This window comes from Myotis lucifugus, unplaced genomic scaffold, assembly GCF_000147115.1.
Source record: "Myotis lucifugus unplaced genomic scaffold, Myoluc2.0 scaffold_980, whole genome shotgun sequence".
Taxonomy (NCBI): Eukaryota; Metazoa; Chordata; class Mammalia; order Chiroptera; family Vespertilionidae; genus Myotis; species Myotis lucifugus.
The window spans coordinates 65,357-84,806 of NW_005872028.1; the positions used below are offsets into that span (position 1 = coordinate 65,357).

General features: G+C 49.3%; 1 protein-coding gene across 2 annotated transcripts in view; it reads right to left on the reverse strand.

The window, feature by feature from the left end:
• Window positions 1-19,450, reverse strand: part of RAPGEF1 (Rap guanine nucleotide exchange factor 1) — a 92,770-nt gene that overhangs the window by 59,876 nt on the left and 13,444 nt on the right. For both annotated transcript variants that reach the window (XM_023747795.1, XM_023747793.1), the window contains exon 2: window positions 503-642. In XM_023747795.1, the coding sequence (XP_023603563.1) occupies window positions 503-642 (140 nt within the window). The remainder of the gene's footprint in view (window positions 1-502; window positions 643-19,450) is intronic.

Below are 19,450 nucleotides of genomic sequence, written 5' to 3' on the forward strand. Positions count from 1 at the left end.
ACAGAGCTTGAAATGGCCGTTTTAGGCTGAAGAAGGGGTTGATGAAATCAACAGCTATGTCAACACATCTGCTTAACTGGCCCTGCTGAGGTGACTAGTGCTTGAGGACACCTCTGGTGTCAAGGATTTTGCATGTCTCAGAGCAAGGACGTTCTGGACATCACAAACGTCCCCGAGTGTGTGCCCACGCCCGGGCAGTATGGGGCTCTCTAGGGCAGGGAGGCAGCACCTTGAATGTGAACATGATGCCTTGAGCTGTGTTAAGTGCCCAGAGATGGCACATCTGGAAAAGGAGAACTGTTCTAGCCACTGAGCTCGACTCTGATTAACATGAGAAACACTCACACCCTACAGGCTCCCACGTCACAAGAGCGCGGGAGGCCCCTCTGCAACGTGGAATCCTGGGGAGCAGGTGTCTGTGCTAGAGCTCAGCCCCCAGGGAACGGTGTGCAGCAAGCACACACCCTCACTCCGAAGCAGAGCGGTGCCAGAGGCAGCTTACTTTGCTCACAGGCTTCTCCAGAGTCTTCACAGACACGTCGGCCGGTTTTCCCTTCTTGGATGGCGTTCTCTTGATTTTGGGCGAGTGGAATTTGTCCATCAGCTTCATGGTGAAGGAGGAGAGATGAGAACGCTGGGAGTCTGGAAACAAAGAGGGTGCCGACTGTTAGAGGCAGGGGGGAACTTCACGCACCTTTCGTGGACATGAGCATCGTTTCAACGCGAATCTTTCCCCCAGCTGTTCAGAGCTACAACGGAGAGGAACAGGGACTCCTTAAAACAATTCTGATAACACGTTTCAATATCTGCATTTTCCGTCTCTAGGGTAGGTTGTTTAGATTTGTGGAAGTCAAAGTCAGTCGAAATAAGTAGGGAAAAAGAATTGGCAAATATTCCCAACTGTCCTTATGGAGTCTGTATGATGATCTAACCAAAGTTCGAGCAAGCTGGCCAAGGAGAATGAACACCAAAGCAGACTCACAAAAGTATAGGATGCATGAACTAGAGAGAAAGGCTCTTTTGAATCAACCTCTTCCCTCATCTTTTGGTTCAGGAGCGGCAACAAGTGATAGGGGCAAGGCCTCTGAGTTGGCAGTGAGGCTGAAATAGAAGAAAGGTGTTCAAAACCCTCTGGGACAGAGTGAAAGCCTGGGTGGTTTCTCCTGAGATCAGGAACAAGACTGGGGTGTCCGTCCCTCTCACTCCTATTGGATGTTGTACTCCAGTATTCCAGTAAAAGCCATCCAGATTGGGAAGGAAGATATAAGACTATCTCTATTTGTAGATGACGCGATCTTGTATGTGGAAGATCCCAAGCAAGCCACTAAAAAATTATTAGTACTAAGACATAAATTCAGTAAGGTCACGAGACATAAGATTAATATACAAAAATCAAATTCATTTTTATAGAGTAGCAATGAATATTCCAAAATGAAATTTTAAAAAGCTTCCATTTACAATATCATCAAAAAGAATAAAATACTTAGGCATAAATTTAACGTAAGAAATACAAGACTTATACACTGAAAACTACTAAACATTGTTGAAAGACATTAGAGACAATCTAAATAAAAAGAAAGACAGCCCATGTTCATAAACCAAAAGACTTAATATTGTTAAAATGCCAAATGCCGCAAATTGATCTACAGATTCAATGTAATCCTTATTAGAAACCCAGCTGGCTATTTGGGGGTGGGTGGGTAGGTGGGGGGCAGAAATTAACAATCTAATCCTAATATTAATATGGAAATACAAGGGTCTCAGAATAGCCAAAACAATCTGGAAAAAGAAGAATAAAGTTAGACGATTCACACTTCCTGATTTTAAGACTTACTACTACGAAGTTAGAGAAATCAAGACAGCATGGTACTGGCATAAGCAGAGGCATGTAGAACAACAGAAAGAATTGAGAATACAGAAATAATCCCATGTGTCTATGGCCAATAGATTTTTGATAAGGATGTGAACACCATACAATGAGGGAATTAGTATTCTTTCAACAAATGGTGCTAGGACAACTGGATATTCACATACAAAAGAATGAATTTGGGCCCTTACCTCACACCATACACAAAAGTGAACTCAAAATGGACTAAAGACCTAAATTAAGAGTTAAAACTATAAACTCTTAGAAGAAAACATAGGGATTCAAAGTAGGTAAACTGAGGTGGTGTAATTTCTCCAGCTCCCCTCTGCCCTGTTCTTCCCCACCCAAGCTGGGTGGGGCCTCTATACAGTTTATACTTCCTTCTTTACACTTTAAAATGAGGTGACTGATCTAATCATCCATGTGCTAGTTAAAAGAGTGAGCTTTGTAGGCACACTGTTTGGGTTAAAATAGTCCAAAGTCACTTCTCTAAGTCTGAAGTTTCCTTGTCTGGAAAATGGCACTGATAACACTGTTCTTGAGATGGCTAATGTGATGCAGATTAAATGAGAGGCTGCCAGTAGACACGGCCAGGCACCTGCTCAGTGCAGGGAGCTAACCTAACCACATGGTTTGGGTGAGCAGCAAGGCTGATGGAGCTCTGAGCGCTGATTTTACCAACTGCCTGCAGAAGTTGCATCAGGCTATGCTACTGCCCTGCACACTTAACGCACGGCCCGAGGAATGGAGGGCCTTACAAATGCCGTCCTCTTCCTCCAGCACTGACCAGAGGTCTCATCGGCCCTCACCTGTTCATCTGTCTCCCACCCTGTGCCTCCTCCTGTGCTGCGCCCGTTGCACTCCCCCTGATGCTGGTCTCAGCAGCCTAAAGTCACAGCACATCTCCAGGTAGGTTCCAAGTCAGATGGGAGGTTAGAGCAATGTACTAACCTGTGACTTCCTCCCTGGCAAGTAAGACTGAAAGCAGGGCAAAAAACACACACACAAATGGGGAAGTCTAGGCAGGATGCATGATTTCTTCGGTTTGCTTTGGTGGTCAAAGGTCTTCAGAGACATGGGCTGGGTGAGCCAACTCCCAACTCCTCCAGCCTGCTACCCCGCATTGCTATATGGGCAGGCATGGGGCTGAGGTGCTGGCCAGATTTACATCTGTGCCATCACAACCACGAGCAAACCAGAATAGGCAAGCAAGGTGTGGAGGCCCCCAAATACCTCTCAGGTTCCTCCTGCACCTGCAGGGCTGGTCCTGATCACCACCGAGGACCAACTAAGGGCATCTCCCCCCGAGAGCAAACTGAAGCCAGGCACAGCACTCCCTCTGCCCTGCCAGCTACAGCCCCAAGTTCTGTCTTGGGCACAGCTGGGACTCAACATCAGCATTTAAATAAAGTGCTGGATCCTCCGAGTACGTGACAGCCTCCCAACAGCCAGCTGTCGCACATGACATGACACCGCAAGTGGAGAAAACAGGTTCTCTGTAATGACACCAACCTCCTCAGCTCTGGAATCAAGGACAGCACAAACCAGGGCAGATTCTAACTTGGAGGTTGCTTGTCACCTTTTCCTTGGAATAATGGGTTAGCAACACAGGTTACAGGTGACCTTGCAAGGTCATCCAAGCTGTGCCTCTGAGAATGATAAAGCACAATGACCAGTGACAGCAGGTGGAAGAAAGCAACAGGGGGCAGCTCTCTCAGGGTTATCTTGCACACACAGCAACATACACACACACACACACACAAACACACACACACACTGCCCGCCCCTCTTCTCACGTCCCCACGCACATCAGTCATCAGTCCTCTGGGGCAGATGCTGACACTACGGCAGTGTGCCAGGTAAGCCTCCCCAACCACTCTCATATTATCCTCTGACTATTCCCTTAGGAAGTTACACTGCAGATTCTGTGTATGTGTCTTTGGAGATTTTTTAGCACTGAAATCAAAACAAAATTTTGGAAGATTTCATACTAAATATGCAGATGCTCCTTGACTTAGGATTGGGTTGCATCCCAATAAACCCAACAACAGGTCCCCAGGATTCTGAATTTTGTGCTTATCCCTTCCTTTTTGTGACAGTTTATCTCTAAGTACAGCTTAGTGTGTAAGTCTGTGAGCTTCGCATGCATGGTAGCAGACAGTAAATATTCTTATGCTCCGTGTTTCACTCTCCAGTAGGCCTGACAATTGCCCTGCGGAAGCAGAGGTATGCTTTCATTCTTGGTGCTGTGGTGCCCTGTGTCCCATAAGACCAGCTTTACTTATCCGCTCTCCTGCCAGCGGGCAATTGTTTCCAACTTTCTAAACAGCGCTACCCTGAACACCCTCACATGCCATCGGAACATGTGTAAGTTTTCTCTGACCAGAATTGCTGGATGATAGAGCACAATCTGCATTTAACTTTATGGATTCTCCACTTGGGTGTCCACTCTGTGGTCCCACTAGCAAGGTGCCAGTGGCTCCACACCCACCAACACGCGGGACTGCCAGACTCGCACACTTCCATACGGCCGTGCTAACCAAAGGAAACGGAAGCCCCTTCACAGGGAAATGCCACCAGCCGGTGTCTCATTGTGACCTATCAGATCTGTGAGCGCGACTTCAAAGGTCACTGACAGAACTTAAGAAAACGAAGCCAGACTCGCGCAGTGGCATTTACACCGCCGAAGGTCGTGAGCTCCCAATGACTAACCCATCTGCTGCTCATTTCTTCCAGAGAGTGTGGCTTCACAATTTGTGTAGAAATGGCCGTGAGAACAGGCATTTCCTGGGGCAACCATCCCAGGCCTTCAGATGCATGTCCTCTACCAGAGAGAAGGAGAATAGCTGGAGGGGAGGCATTAGCTCACAGAGTCGGGTCTCAACCAAAACCACACCAAAGCCAACCAAGTCCGCCCCAAGTAGCCTGCCAGGTGTCAGCGTTTCGTGCGCACATTTCAGCTTGCCCCTGGGCCAGGCTTAACAACCATCCCTGCCCGCGGCTGACAAATGTGCAATCAACTGGCCTTTCAAATGTCACTTGTGGCAGCAGCTGGGATCCCAACTTAGCAGTGGTTTCTGTCGGGGCTCAATTTCACCCTGGATGGGGGTCAGGGTCACGGTGGACAACACTCTGTGGCAGTGCCCATCTTGATAAACGCCACACTGTCAGTTCCTCGTCTCCTACAGCATCCCGGGCACAGAGCTGGCAAAGCTGGCAAGGACTCCATCTTTCCAACCCCACTCACCTAACCCATACCCGCTCTCTCAAATGCATAAAAGGACAACCGGAGAGCAGAAGTGTGGACATTAGGAAGAACCTTTTTAAACACAAGGATTTCAGATTTTCACTTATCTAGAATTTGCTGACTAACGTAAAGATAAAAACGAGAGGAGAGCTGAGTGGGTCATGGGCATGGCAGGCGCACGCAGGCTTTGGAGTCGGGCAGTCTGTGTTTTAACCTGAGCTCAGCCACATACTTGGACACACTTTTTGCCTTTCTGAGCCGAAGGTTCCTCATCTACAGAACAAGCGTAACCTCGGGACCTAAGGTGGTCCTGCATGTAAAGCACTGAGCCAAGGACCTGATAGAGCAAATGCTCAATAAGTAACAGCCACTATTGGTATTTGATGACACTGCCAGGCTTCTGCCAACACTTAATAAGGCAAAAGCTAAAAATACTCCCAGCCTAGCAGAAGGAAAGCAACCTGATGTTTCATTTCCCCCCAACAGCTTCCATATTAAAAGGCCCGTCTTACTCAACACAGAGCTACTCATGTTAACACAGAAGGAAAATAATAGCTGGGGTTTTGCAACACCAAAGGCCCTTCCTCCTGACCTGAAAATCTGTCCTATTATCCATTTGCTCAGGAAGGCTCCTGAGAACTATGGCTCCGCTGTGGGTGCTGATGGAAATACTACGTGTATTTTTCTTTTCTTTTTCAGCAACAAATGTAAAACAACCTCATTATAAAAATTCAAGCCCTACAAAAATACGTAACATAGAAAGTGAAAATCCTCTTAACTCCACATATGGCAAAGCTGAAGTATTTTTTCCCCTTACCAACACGCTGCAGGCATGCCTCCGTGCGAGCACAGCGAGGGCTGAATGACCCGGCTGAGAGGCAGACCACACACATCACACCAGGCCCCCGATGGACGGTTTCTTGCCTGCTCTTCAAACAAGGCTGCACTGACCCACGCCTCATGCTGACCTCCCTGGGCACCCATACAGTGAGACAGTCTCCTAGAAATGGAATTGTTAGGTCAAAGGTCCGAGCACTAAAACCTGATAAGATCTCACCCAGCTGCAGTGAGCTGGATGCAGGCCAGCGGGACTGTGCCCAAGAGTGAGGCTCGGGTGGAGGCCAAGGAGGTGGTGAGCTGGGAGGAGGCCAGTCCCTGGGCCCTGCCACCCACAGAAGATACCAGGCTTCACCTTGGATTTGAGCTCAATCTGAAAGAGCCATCATCTTTGTTCTACTTGCTTAATTGGTAAGAATTTAAAAGATTCAGAATTGAATAGACATTTCAGAAAAGATGATATCCAAGTGGCTAATAAACAGATGACAAGGTACTTAATTCCATCTGTCATCAGGAAATAATAAATTAACAGCATAAAGTGATACCACTACACGCACACTGGGACGGATTTTAAAAAAAGGAAGCACTAAGTGTGGGCGAGGGTGAAGAGCAAGGGGCACTCGCCACCCTCCGCGGTGGGAAGGGTGAGCCCGACTACAGTGAACATACGCTCCCCAGGCTGGCGATGCCACTGCTGGGTACACAGCTGGAGAAGGGCCCCTGCAAGCTCATCCTACGACACGTGCCAGAATAGTGGAAGCAGCACCACCCAGGCGCCTGTGGCCAGGAGAGGGGAAAGGTGGCAGCTTCACACACCGTGGAATACCGTGTAGCGGGACAATGAATAGTCTAAGAGGAATGACTCACAAATGCAGAAAGAAGCCAGACACAGAAAATATATTTTGTATGATTCCAATTATCCAGGTACAACAACAGGCAAAATTCACCTCTGATTTTAGGAGTCAAGGTAGTGGTATGCCCTAGCCAGTTTGGCTCAGTGGATAGAGTGTCAGCCTGCAGACAAAGGGTCCCGGGCACATACCTCGGTTACAGGCTCCTCCCCAGCCTGGGCCCTGGTCGGGGCACGTGCAGGAGGCAACCAATCGATGTGTTTCTCTCACATCAATATTTCTCTCTGTCTTTCCTTCTCTCTTCTACCCTCTCTAGAAATCAATGGAAAAATATTCTTGGGTGATAATTAAAAAAGAAAAAAGGTAGTGGTTATGCTTGAGGGTGGATGGTAACTGGCAAGGGGACATAGGGAGTGAGCTATGGTCCGTTTCTTGATCGGACTGTGTTACATTGGTGGTTCCATCTGTGAAAATTCTGCAAGCTGCACACTTATGAGAGATGTGATAAGGACTTTTCTGATACATGACATATCCAACAATAAAAGTTGAAATAAGCTAGACACAAAGGTAAAAAATTCTTCTAAAAAAGAGCCCACATGATTTTCACGTGTCAGATGAAGAAAATCCTATCCCCTGAAATGAACAATGCATTGCACCTGCTCCTTGCTTTCCTACAGTCTTCTCAACCCAGCTCCCAGAGTGACCTTATAAAATGCCAGTCCTGTTCTGTTGCCCTGCTGCTCGAAGCCTCCTGTGGCACCCATCCTCACTGAGAAAAAGTGGCACTGTCAACCCCACCCACAGCCCCACCCACCTTTGAGAGTGAGCCCGTCCACAAGAAACCTGCGCTTGGATGGCCCCTCAGGGGGAGGCCTGACAGTGCGGAGTGGCTATGACTGGATGGGCAATGTAGTCTAATCCTGGGACTCGGGAATTAGGAGCTAATCCGGCTCTTAGAGCAAATTTCATCCTTTAAGCAGGCCTTTAGCAGCTACCAAGGTAATATTTTGGTTCTCATCTTTCGTCTTTTTTCCCAACTTTCAGAATTCAGAGCAGAAAAGGGGTTCTATTCATGGGTCCCTTGAGATCCTGATGACAATCAACTCTTACTCATTTTGGAAGCTGGCACTTAGACCAATACTGGCATGGTGAAAATAAACACTTACGTGCTTGTTAGTGAACACAGAGAATTAACGAAGAGATTCTGTAATGACTGACAACGGCTACATTCAACCACTCCACAGCGTGCTGAGAGCGGCGGAGACGGGATGCTTTATGGTTTATGATTCTCCAAGCAGTGCCAACACACGAGTCACAGACAACTCAATCAACAAGTTTCTCTGGTGGGGTGCTCCGGTTTGGGTTACCTGGGGTCACAGAATGCTTGTTGTCTAAGCTACTTCCAAGGAACAGACAAGAGAAAAACCATATCTTTCCCCTCCCCCACTAAGTCTCTAGAGGACAGTGGACTCGCTGGGCCAGTAACATCCAACAGAAACACAACGTGAGCCAAATGTAAGTTTAAAATATTTTTTAATTAACCCAATTTATCCACAATATTATCATTTCAACATGTAACTGAAGAAAAACTGACAATGAGAAATTGTACTTGTTTTTTTCATACCGAGTCTTCAAATTCTGGCCCTATCTTTCCCGTCGGCACACCTCCCTGGGACTGCCATTTCCCACGCTCTGCAGCTCCAGGCCTGGCCCTCAGGTCCCAGCTGGGGAGGCTGGGACTTCAGACCCCGCCTTGGGCTGGGCTGATCTTACTGCTTCAGGGTGTGCTGCTGAGGTCTTGGAAATGCTCAGCCTCTTCTCAAAAGGGCAGACAGCACGGCTGTGACAGAAGAGGGCGCCTGCTCACCCTCAGGCTGGGCTTGAGGCCCAGGACCGGGTCCCACATGCAGGTGCTGCAGGCTCTCACTCTAACCAATACCTGGTACAGGGACATGCTGGGCGATGGACCGAGGGGACGACACTGGGCATGCGCTGGAGGTGGGGTGCAGAGTAGAGCAGTGTTCCAGCAGAAAAACTGACAAGCACTGCTTCCCAACAAGCAAAGGGATTTTTTTTGGTGGCAGGGACCATGGACACACATGGTGGCACTGACGTCCTATCCTCCTGTGGTGAAATGTAGCAAGGAGCAATGCTGACCTCCACACATGGCCCAGGACAGCCCGTGAATGCTCACTGCACCCCCAGTTCTGGTGGAAGTGAAACCTCAATGGTGTGACTCGAACAAGTGTGCTTCCTGGGGCCTTACCTTTCTCACCTGTACAATGGGGAGAACTAGCCTCACCTCGCTGGGCTGTTGGGAGAATGTAATCAAGGACTCCACAGTCACTCAGCGCGGTGCCTCACATCCCATAAATACCCTCTGCGGCTACACAAGTGTTTCTGAGATAACGGCTGTCACTTTGGGTGGACAATTTTTCTTTAACACACTAATTTAAAAATAGAGATGGTTCCTTGATTTGAGCACTTTTTTACATGTTATACTTTAGTAAAAAAAAGTATAACCCAATTCTACAAACAGTAGAACAGAGATGAGGAGAAGTTCAATTCTTGGTGACATTGTCTGGGCTGTTAGATCCAACTGAACCTGATGGGCAACTGCCTCTCAACTTTCAGCAACATAAGAGAAGAGAAGCCACTACCTGAAGTATCTCATAGGGTTTCAACAGAAGCCTCAGCCTCCAGCAAACAAATGTTTCCATGTGAAGAAAGCATGCAGGTGGTCTCCTGGGAAGCACCCCCACCTTCTGAGAGGGCTCTGAATAAATCCACACAGAGTTTTCCCAAGACTTCCTCCTATTGTAAAATAACACACAGCCCTGGCCCGTGTGGCTCAGTTGGTTGAGCCTCCTCCCGTGCACCTAAGTATCTTGGGTTCGATTCCTAGTCAGGGCACTTGTCCAGGTTGCGGTTTCAATCCCCCAGTTGGGGTGCATGTGGGAGGCCATCGATCAGTATTTCTCTCTCACATTGATGTTTGTCTCTCCCCCCTCTCCTTTCCCCTCTCTCTAGAATCAATGAAAAACATCTCCTGGGCTGAGGATTAAAAGATAATCACACGGATACCCCAGGAGAGGGAAGGCCTCCTCTGGATGGAGAGCTGTGTTCCCTGTGGAGCCCAGCTCAATGGCTAGATCAGTAGCTCCTGTTTTTAAATATCCCACTAGAAGCCGGGCCCTCGGTGGGAAGTCCACATATTGTCCCTGACCCTTACACTAACACTGCAGGGAAGTTTCTTATTAACAGGTGACAGATGAGAAAACCAAGTCACAGGGCCCTAACACCACACCACACCCCACGTACGTGATGTCACACACACATCACAACAAGACAGCAGTGGCCCCACCACGGCCGTGAGCCACTCCAGGTCAGCCAGCCTGTTCCCAGGGAGGCCTTCTGTCCAGGAAGCCGTTCTTTCCATTACTGTTTGGAACTGACCTAGAGATTCTTAAAGCCAGAGATGTCTGCAGAGTTTTACTTCTAGAGACCAGAAGGGCGGGGGAGGGATAGAAAAGTTTATTCTGGGCCAACGCACATCACATCTCAGGATCCTGGCCACAGCAGGAAGCGAGTCCGCCCTAACCTTTGTCCTTTAGGTGGAGTTGTTTGGAGCAGCCTCCTTCCCTCAGGAACTTGTATGTTAGGACTGGTGCCAGTTTAGAATTCCAATGCTCCTCAAGGGCCACAAGCATATTCTTTAGCATCATGTCACCAGCAGAGCAGTCCGCGCTGGGGGCAGGCAGCGGTTTACTTGGGGCCAGGCTGCAGTGATGGGCGCACCTGCGCCGCTGCAGAGAGAGACTCCGTGGCCTCAGCTGCACTCAGCCCCGCTCAGGGACTCTGGGAACTCATTATTTGTCAGGCCACCCTCTGGGCTTCCAGAGGAAAAACAACATTTTCATTTGTCAGTGAGCACATATCCATTTATTTATGTCCCAAGCACCAGGGAGAGGAGCTGGGAGCCACAATCCCAGCGGCGTGGGACGCTGCCAAGTGAAGAAAGTGGAGGGACAGGGGCCACCTGCAGTCCCTTCCCCTCCCTGGCACCTCAGGGAAACGGTGCATGGCGGAACTATATGGTGTCTGCTGTCTCTTATTCATTCATTCCACAAATATTTCCATGCCAAGCATTTGAAAGGGCTGGGCTCAGAAAGAGGAGACACAGCTCCTCCCTCCAAGGAGCCCCCAGGTTTGTAGGGAGACCGAGTGAGGAGTGCTGGGGTGCAAACAGGCCCTACTCAGGAGGACGGCTACGGGTGCCAGGGTCCTTGAATGGAAATCCAGGTTGCCCCCCAGGGTGAAGGGAGAGCTGAGCTTACAGGAACAGCTCCAGGCTTTGGGTGTTTCACACGGGGCCAGAGAGGCAGCAGAGGCAGCAAATGGCTGGTTGGGAAATTTCTGAAAACACAGAGGGCTCTGAATTGACCACTTCTCCAAAGGCACCGTTCTGGCCTCCCAGGCTTGGGGCGGGGTGGAGGAGAGGCAGCCGTATTCTCACCGTTTTCTCTGGAACAGAAGAGAAGGGCTGTGTCCCCACCCCTGGCTTCCGACTCAGATGGCACATCTTCCGTAGCGTAGGCCTCCTCTCCCCCTTCTTGAAGCTGAAGCCTAGCACATATGCCGTTTATTAGATGTGTTCACAACTTTGATCACCAGGGGAGCAAGTCATCACAAGAGCAGAAGAAAAGACTTCCAGGCCAGGACTGCTTGTAAAAGTGAATCACCCCCTTCTGGAAACGTCCAAGCAGGGGCTCACTCACAGCACAGCACATCAAAGCCCTCCTGGCTGCGCTAGCGCCTGGGCTAAAAATACTGTCAGTGATGAAATCTCAGCAGTCTCCTGCGAGGGGCGAGGCCAAGTTTATACACTGGCGCTCTCAGCTTGAGAGGTGGGATTATGAATGAACCGAGCCCGCAACTTGGGCATGTGCCCTTGACTGGAATCGAACCTGGGATCCTTCAGTCCACAGGCTGACGCTCTATCCACTGAGCCAAACCAGCTAGGGCTGATTTCACTTTTTAAACAGCCTCCAAATCCACAAGCTGCAGAAGAATATATATTCCAGTGATGGCTGAAGTTGCCAAGGTTCGGTTAACAGCATTGGGAGGAGGAGGTTTTCTGAAGTCAGAGGATTTATACCTTTAACAGCCTGTGATTTGTAACAAAAAGGCCTATATGTTTTTAACATCCAGTTCTCAGTGGCCAGGGCTCAAGATTCCCTCTCCTGGACCTTGGACTCAGTCAAATAACATTCCTCTAACTCCAAATTCTCTTTCTTGTTCAGAACTAGGAAACCCACCCCACCCCAGGGAGTGCCTTTAGGGGCAACCCCGTTGCTTTACTCTAGAATCCTCAGAGCAGAAAACATGTGCATTTTTCGAGAAGGAATCTCATTTCCCCTTATTCTCCCTCAGCAGTGGTATTCTTTAAGTCTAGAATCGAAGTTCTTTTGAAAGGACCAAACAACCCCGGCCAGTTTGGCTCAGTGGACAGAACGTCGGCCTGCGGACTGAAGGGTCCCGGTTTGATTCCCGGTCAGGGCACTTGCCTGGGTTGCAGGTTCGATCCCCAGTCTGCAGGAGGCAGCTGATCAATGATTCTCTCTCTTCGTTGATGTTTCGATGTTTCTATCTCTCCCTTCCTCTCTGAAATCAATTAAAATAAATAAATAAATAAATAAAAATAAAGGACCATCAGCCCCGAGGAGGCAGCCTCCTTCCTGCCGTTTGTGTGAAGCCTCCACCGCAGCATGTCAGGGAGGAAGGACTGGCACAGGCCACAAGGGAGAGAAAGAAGCGGAGGCCTGTCCTTTCAGCCAGCCGTCTGGCATCAGAAGGCACTTTCCTATTGAAACAATGTTAAACACTGGATGCAGGCCCCGGGCCGCCCACACATTGAGCGCAATTTGGCTGAGCTTTTCCACTAGCCTGATGCTGGGCATCTGGATCCGCAGAAGGTCCATGGCTGAACGGGACTGCAGGCTCTGCCCTCAAGTGGTTTATAAGCTACCAAGGAAGGAAAGCCATACACCCAGGGCTCCAACACACCACAGAGCGAGTCAAATGTGGAGAAATAAAGGGTTTACTTCCTGAGAGGTCCAGGAAAAGCTCATGAAGGAAGTCCTGGAGCTGTGAGCTGAGCCAACCTTGCAGGATCCTCTGTGGACAATGCAGAGGGATGGGGTTGAGCTGGGTGAGAAAAGGCAGTCCTGAGAGAGAGACCTGACCGAGCCGGCACTGGTGGGCAGATGTGTGTCTACTTCTGCTAACAGTTACTGCAAGTCACAACCCATTAGCAGGTCCCCAAATCAATTCTGTGGGTTAAACATGAAGCAGAACAGAAAACAGCAGAAGGCCCTGCAGGTGATAAGGCTAAATCCTATTTCATGAAACTTATTTTGATTACAACCAACTTGAACTGCTGAAGACCCTTCTCCCTCACTACACAAGGAGGGGCTGCTGCAGGCCTAGCGTTTACCCACAGTCACTAGGCACTGGGAGGGCAGCCTGCCCTGCTCTGAAACTCAGGATCACGCACCAACAGGAGGGTCATTTCTAAGGGCAGAGGCTATTGCTGGCTTTCAAATGTTTTTTGGGTTTTTTTTGACGAGCTAACACATAGTGTTTATTACATGTTCTTTCAAATGTTTTTTGACCACAAACCAAATAAGACATGGATTTCTATTAAAATCAAGTACACAAAGTATATAAAAAAATCTAAAAGATTCAAATTCAATTTCACTTTTTAATATATATTTTTATTGATTTCAGAGAGGAAGGGAGAGGGAGAGAGAGATAGAAACATCAATGATGAGAGAGAATCATTGCTTAGCTGCCTCCTGCACGCCCCACACTGGGGATCGAGCCCACAACGTGGGCATGTGCCCTTGACTGGCATCGAACCTGGGATCCTTCAGTCCACAGGCTGACGCTCTATCCACTGAGCCAAACCAGCTAGGGCTGATTTCACTTTTTAACCCACTGTAATAATTTCATGACCCAAAACTGTGTTACTCCTTCCCTAAGTGGCAGTGGCGAGAAGGGGAGGGCTGTGCAGTAGACAGCAGAGTCGACATGACTGGAGCTGGTCAGCATGCCATTCATTCCCCACCGACACGGACCAAGTGATCAGGGTCCCCGTGGGAGGGACCCGGAACTGGCTTTAACTAGTCCCCCAGGGGACTGCAGCACACTCAGACAGAGACTGGGGAAAGCAGCACATCTGTTAGGAAGCTGGGAGGGACTGAGTGCAAGCCCAGCAGAGCCCACTGCACACACAGTGACGGGCAGGTGACTGTTAGCAGGGGGAGTTTTCCTCTCAGGCCAGGACATTCCTTGGGATAAGCCCTCCTGATCGGGAGCCGGGTTTGTAAATGCTGTGCCCAGAACAGGCCGAGTTAGCACAGCCATGGGCTTGGTGGGGTAGGCCCAGGCCAGCTCCCCAAAGTATGAGCGGTCCCCACTGTGGGCCTCTCCCCAGGTATGAGGAAATCTAGAGCTCCACACCTGGTCAAGGAATAACCTGTTCTCCTGCATGAGGTCCCCCTCCTAGGCCTGTAGCCACGCATGGCATGTGGCCCTGATGTACCCTGCTGGCCTGGGCATGGCAGGAGCTCAGAGAAGTAGTAACTGCTGGATGGTGTCCCGGTGGTAAATGTAAATGTCGCCACGAGGCTCCAGGCTGAAGGTGCCAAAGGAGACCCCACCCATCCCTTCAGTCCTCTCCAGAGAAAGCAGACGCGGGCAGAGAAGGCTGACTGTCCGAGTTGTCACGGCACACAGCACTTTTCTAGCCCAATACTCGGTGGCTGGGCTGAGAAAGACCCGGAGCACCCATCACAAGGGCGATGCGGCGACAGCTGCGGAAGTGGGGCGTTGGCCAGAAGATTCTTAACCCAATCTGGGGAGGCTGCTGAGTGCTTGAGCCTTGGTCTGGCTCTCCCCAAAGGCGGGCTGAGACCAGAGTGCAAGCCCGAGTAATTTGTAATTTCCGAGGGAGGTGCAGGAAATGCTGGTGGAGTGGGTAGTGAGGAGGGAGGGGAGGGAGCAGAGAAGGGGTGTGCTTTAATGTCATCTTTCAAGGTGGGAGACCGCACTTAACCCTGCAGGAAACTGGTTTCAACAGAAGCCTCAAAGGTTGACTGCCAATGGCCAGATTTTCGTTTTCTTCCTAGAGGGCGTTGGGGTGTGGACTGAGGGAAGGTGTTCCTGGCAGAGGGAAGAGCATGCTGGGAAGGCCTGGGCCAGGAGGGTCGTGGTGAATCAGGAGACCAGACAGAGGTCAGTATAGTAGCCTGAAGGAGTGGCAAGAGCAAGTAGTACCACCGAGGCCAGGCCGGGAGGTGGGTGCTCCTGGGCCAGGGGCCGACAGCTCCTGAGGGTGCTGGGCAGTGCATTTCCAGTGGGGGATGTAGCACAGGTTCTCGTGCTCTCGTCACCTGCTGTGAGAGTCCATCAGAAATCTAAACACGGTGCCCAGCAGGGTTCCTTTCACCAGAGATTCATTACCAACGTACTGGTGGTCTTGATGTTCAGACAAAAAATGATCCCTCCAACCCTGCCTTACAGAAACCACCACAAGGCAAAATCCCCATGTGCAGAGAGCACAGGAAGTGAGAATAAAAAGGAACTTAAGACAGTGTTAGTCAAGGATTACCTATAACCCAACCTATTCCACCTCACAGTCTCCTTCAAACGGCCCCTAATTTATTAAGCACTTACTATGCCAGCCCTGCCAGGCAGACATTACTTTAATGGCTATTTTACCGATGAAGAAACTAAAGCTCAGAGAAATAACTAGGTCCAAAGTCACACAGCAATCGGGAAACAGCCTGAACTCAGCTGCTCATCTGGGCTACAAGCTCACTCTCTTAATCATGCCACCCAAGTGTCTTCCTTAACGAATGGATGGGAAGTCAAAGAGAAAAGTGTGAGCAGGAAATGCCTACAATAACCTCTTTCTGCCCAATCAGAGCAGCTTCTGCTCCAAGCCTGGCTGCCCACAGGGATTCCTCCCTCTCACTCAGAGGAAAGAAAAGGCTGAGTGAAAGAGCTGGAACTCCAGGGGTCTATCAAGAGTGCTCTTCCCACCGACCTGTGCACCTCCCACACCGCATGGAAAGGCCCTGCGCAGGGGCCGCCTCCCCTGCAGGCAGTGTCCCCACCACAGCAGACGAAGCCTGAGAGCTGTGCTAACATCTCCAAGGCAGTGGAAAGATTCAGGGATGCAAGTGGAAATAAAGAGAGGACTTTACTTGGCTTCAAACAAACCACTTCCTTTGATGGGTGCAGATGTTGTCCGGTCACAAATGGACCACTAGTTCAGGACACTTTTGCAGGAGGAACTAAAGAGTACCCGAACCCGCCCTGGTCCTCTTATTCTGTCCCAAGGTTGTCCCAGAAAGAAACTGGGGCGTGTGGTCACCATAGCAGTTTGCCAATTTATAGACAACAGGATACAGCAGATTCTTCTAATGTTGATGAGATGCCCCAGGAATTTAACTCTTGTTGACTTCTGTTAGCCTGTGGTACAACTGGTTTGTTATACGTTAGTTCACAGAACCTACTATGACATTAAGTGAGGACTTAATATACAGACTTCATTTATCCCACAAATATTTACAAAGTGCTTGCTGTGTGCAAGGCACTGGGATCACCTAGGGAACAAGCCCAAGTCCACTTTTATAGGCACATGTGTGCAAACTCTGATCACACGGATGTGCATACAGCTGCTCGGTGGTGTTTACTGCACTGTGACAGGCATACGTGTGCAAGCTCTCATCACACAATGTGCACACAGCTGCTCGCTGGTGTTTACTGCACTGTGACAGGCACATGTGTGCAAGCTCTCATCACACAATGTGCACACAGCTGCTCGCTGGTGTTTACTGCACTGTGACAGGCATACGTGTGCAAGCTCTCATCACACAATGTGCACACAGCTGCTCGCTGGTGTTTACTGCACTGTGACAGGCACATGTGTGCAAGCTCTCATCACACGGATGTGCACACAGCTGCTCGCTGGTGTTTGCTGGAGCAGCAGCAGCACACCTGTGTTTGCCAGCAACTTTCCTCTTTAACCAGGATTTTCCTCCAAAATTGACTGTGCTTTGAGAAGTGAGGTATTCTGCATACAAGCAAGGTACAAGGTGCCAGCAAATAAAATGTTACTGTATTCATTGATGAAAGGAATAGTTAATGTCTCCCCAACTAAAGTAGGCACAGAACATCAACTGAAAATGTAAAAAAGTAACAGACAACGTTTCTTTCCTCCTAAAACTATTTTAGTGACTTGGTGCTCACAAGTCTTGAATGTTATTCCAGGCACAAAGTAAACACCAAGTGACATTTTTAGCAGTCCATTTTGCTTCAGGAGGTATACACAGGAAATGCAGAAGCAAAAACAAAAGTTAAAATGCCCTACCCTCAGAGGAAAAAACGTAACCAAACTACCATAACATTAAAAACAGAACTAAAATTAGCTTCCTCCCCTACCTAAGGGTCCTGCGAACAGCATCTGCCAAGAGCTGGCCTCTTCTCCCCTCTGTCAAGGGAAGGGGAGGGCAAACGAAAAGCAAAAGCAAGCGGCCAGAAGGCAAACAAGCGACCCATCTGCCACAGGGCTTGTCGTTAACACTGAGTGGGCCCGCACCAATCCCAGAGTCACTCCAGGTCAGAACAAATTCTCCTCAATCAAAATTACATCATGGGACTTGACCCGGTGAGTAGAGCAGAATTCAGAGTTCACACCAGGGCACAGGTCAACAAGCTCTTGTCCACATTAGTTAAAACACACACCTAGTAACGCACCTCACACACTCACTGCTGCTTCTACTCAGAGGCAGGGTCAAGGCAAACCACAGAACTGATGTGTAAAGTTTCACAGCAAACCTTCTCTTCACGGTAGATGTTTGTTTAGGCAACACTAAAACGCAACAAAGACGATGGCTTAAAAGAGAATAGGATCAGAAGCTTGGAACACAAAATTTATTGCAACTTAGCGATCGTCATTCGGTTCTAAGTTTCCTGGTAGCAAAGGGAAAAGGTATACAGGATGGGTTAATTCTGACCATCCAAAGAAAATGTATGAACTCCACAGAAAAGGGAAACTTCTCCCAGTACAACATTTCAGAAGGAATTCCAAGAAGGATGTAAAGTGACACTGTGAATTGGGTTTCAGTTTTAGTTTTACAAGCTCTACAACATTCTTCAAATAACCACTTAATATCTGTATCAGTGAAGGCACTTCTTAGGGAAGCTAAGCTATTAGTATAGCCTGGTGTGTTGTTTTCAGGAGCTCCAACGTAACACAGAAAGAACCCTTAAAAAACTTAATGGATCCCTAGCTGGTTTGGCTCAGTTGATAGAGTGTCAACCTGGGGACTGAAGGGTCCCAGGTTTGATTCTGGTCAACGGCACATGCCTGGGTTGTGGGCTCGATCCCTAGTAGGGGGTGTGCAGGAGGCAGCCAATCAATGATTCTCTCTTATCATTGATGTTTCTATCTCTCTCTCCTCCCTTCCTCTCTGAAATCAATAAAAATATATTTTCTAAAAAAAGAACTTAATGGAAATACGGTTTTCCCCCACCCATTTTTGGCAGAAATGAGATGTTCGGTCACGTCCAACATTTGAGTTTTGAGTCTAAATTCAATGTGGTAAAGTACTGATGACTAAGGTCTGACACACGTCCGTGCCCGTGGGGACTGTCAGCATTCCTGGTACTAGCAGGGACTTAGGGTGCAGAAGAAATGCCTGGAGGCCAGCCTCCACATTGAGGGAGGGGAAGAACCAGGCAGCCCACTTTCCCCTCAGAGAATCGGGCCTCAAAGAGCCCAAGGTTACCCAGGGAGCTGGAGGCCTGGTTTCACCATTCCCCCAGCTGTTATGAGAACTGGCTAAGGTCTAGGGCAGCAGCGAGACAGAACAGGGCAGCGGGCACAGACAGACCAGAAAGTCAGGCGCTGCAGCACTGGCGGCCTGTGGCGAACAAGAGCACCATCACCACCACACTGCGGCCCCGCCACAATGGCAACTCCTTACTGACAGGATGGGCATGCGGGCCATACAGGAAGTGTGGATCGCGAAGCCTCTAGAACAGTGGTTCTCAACCTTCCTAATGCCGCGACCCTTTAACACAGTTCCTCATGTTGTGGTGACCCCAAAGGGGTCGCGACCCACAGGTTGAGAACCGCTGCTCTAGAAGCCAATCTCCGGGGAAACCAGGCTCCAGGGGGGTCAGTTGGAACGAAGGGAACTAGGTGGGATGTTTTCTTGGGCTGCAGCTCCACGGTAACCAAGCAGGGACAGGACTGTGGGTCACCTGCGGTCAAGCCGGCTCCACCACGATCTGGTTCTGAAAACTTGGACAATTAATTCAACATCTCGTTAGCAAAATGGAGAAAACAACAGCACCCACCACAAAGGGCTGCTGCGAGTAATAAATGAGAGAACATGTATTTACCTGAGAATTAAGCTTTTTTACACAGTAACCACATCAGACACCACCGACATGACCAGCAGTCCCTCTGTCCAGGGGGTAAGCGCAGGGCATGCAAAGCAGCAGCCAAGCTCGAGCCTCCAAACTCCGAGGAAAGGCTCTGGACCTCCTCCGAGTGACCTTTGTGAAGCG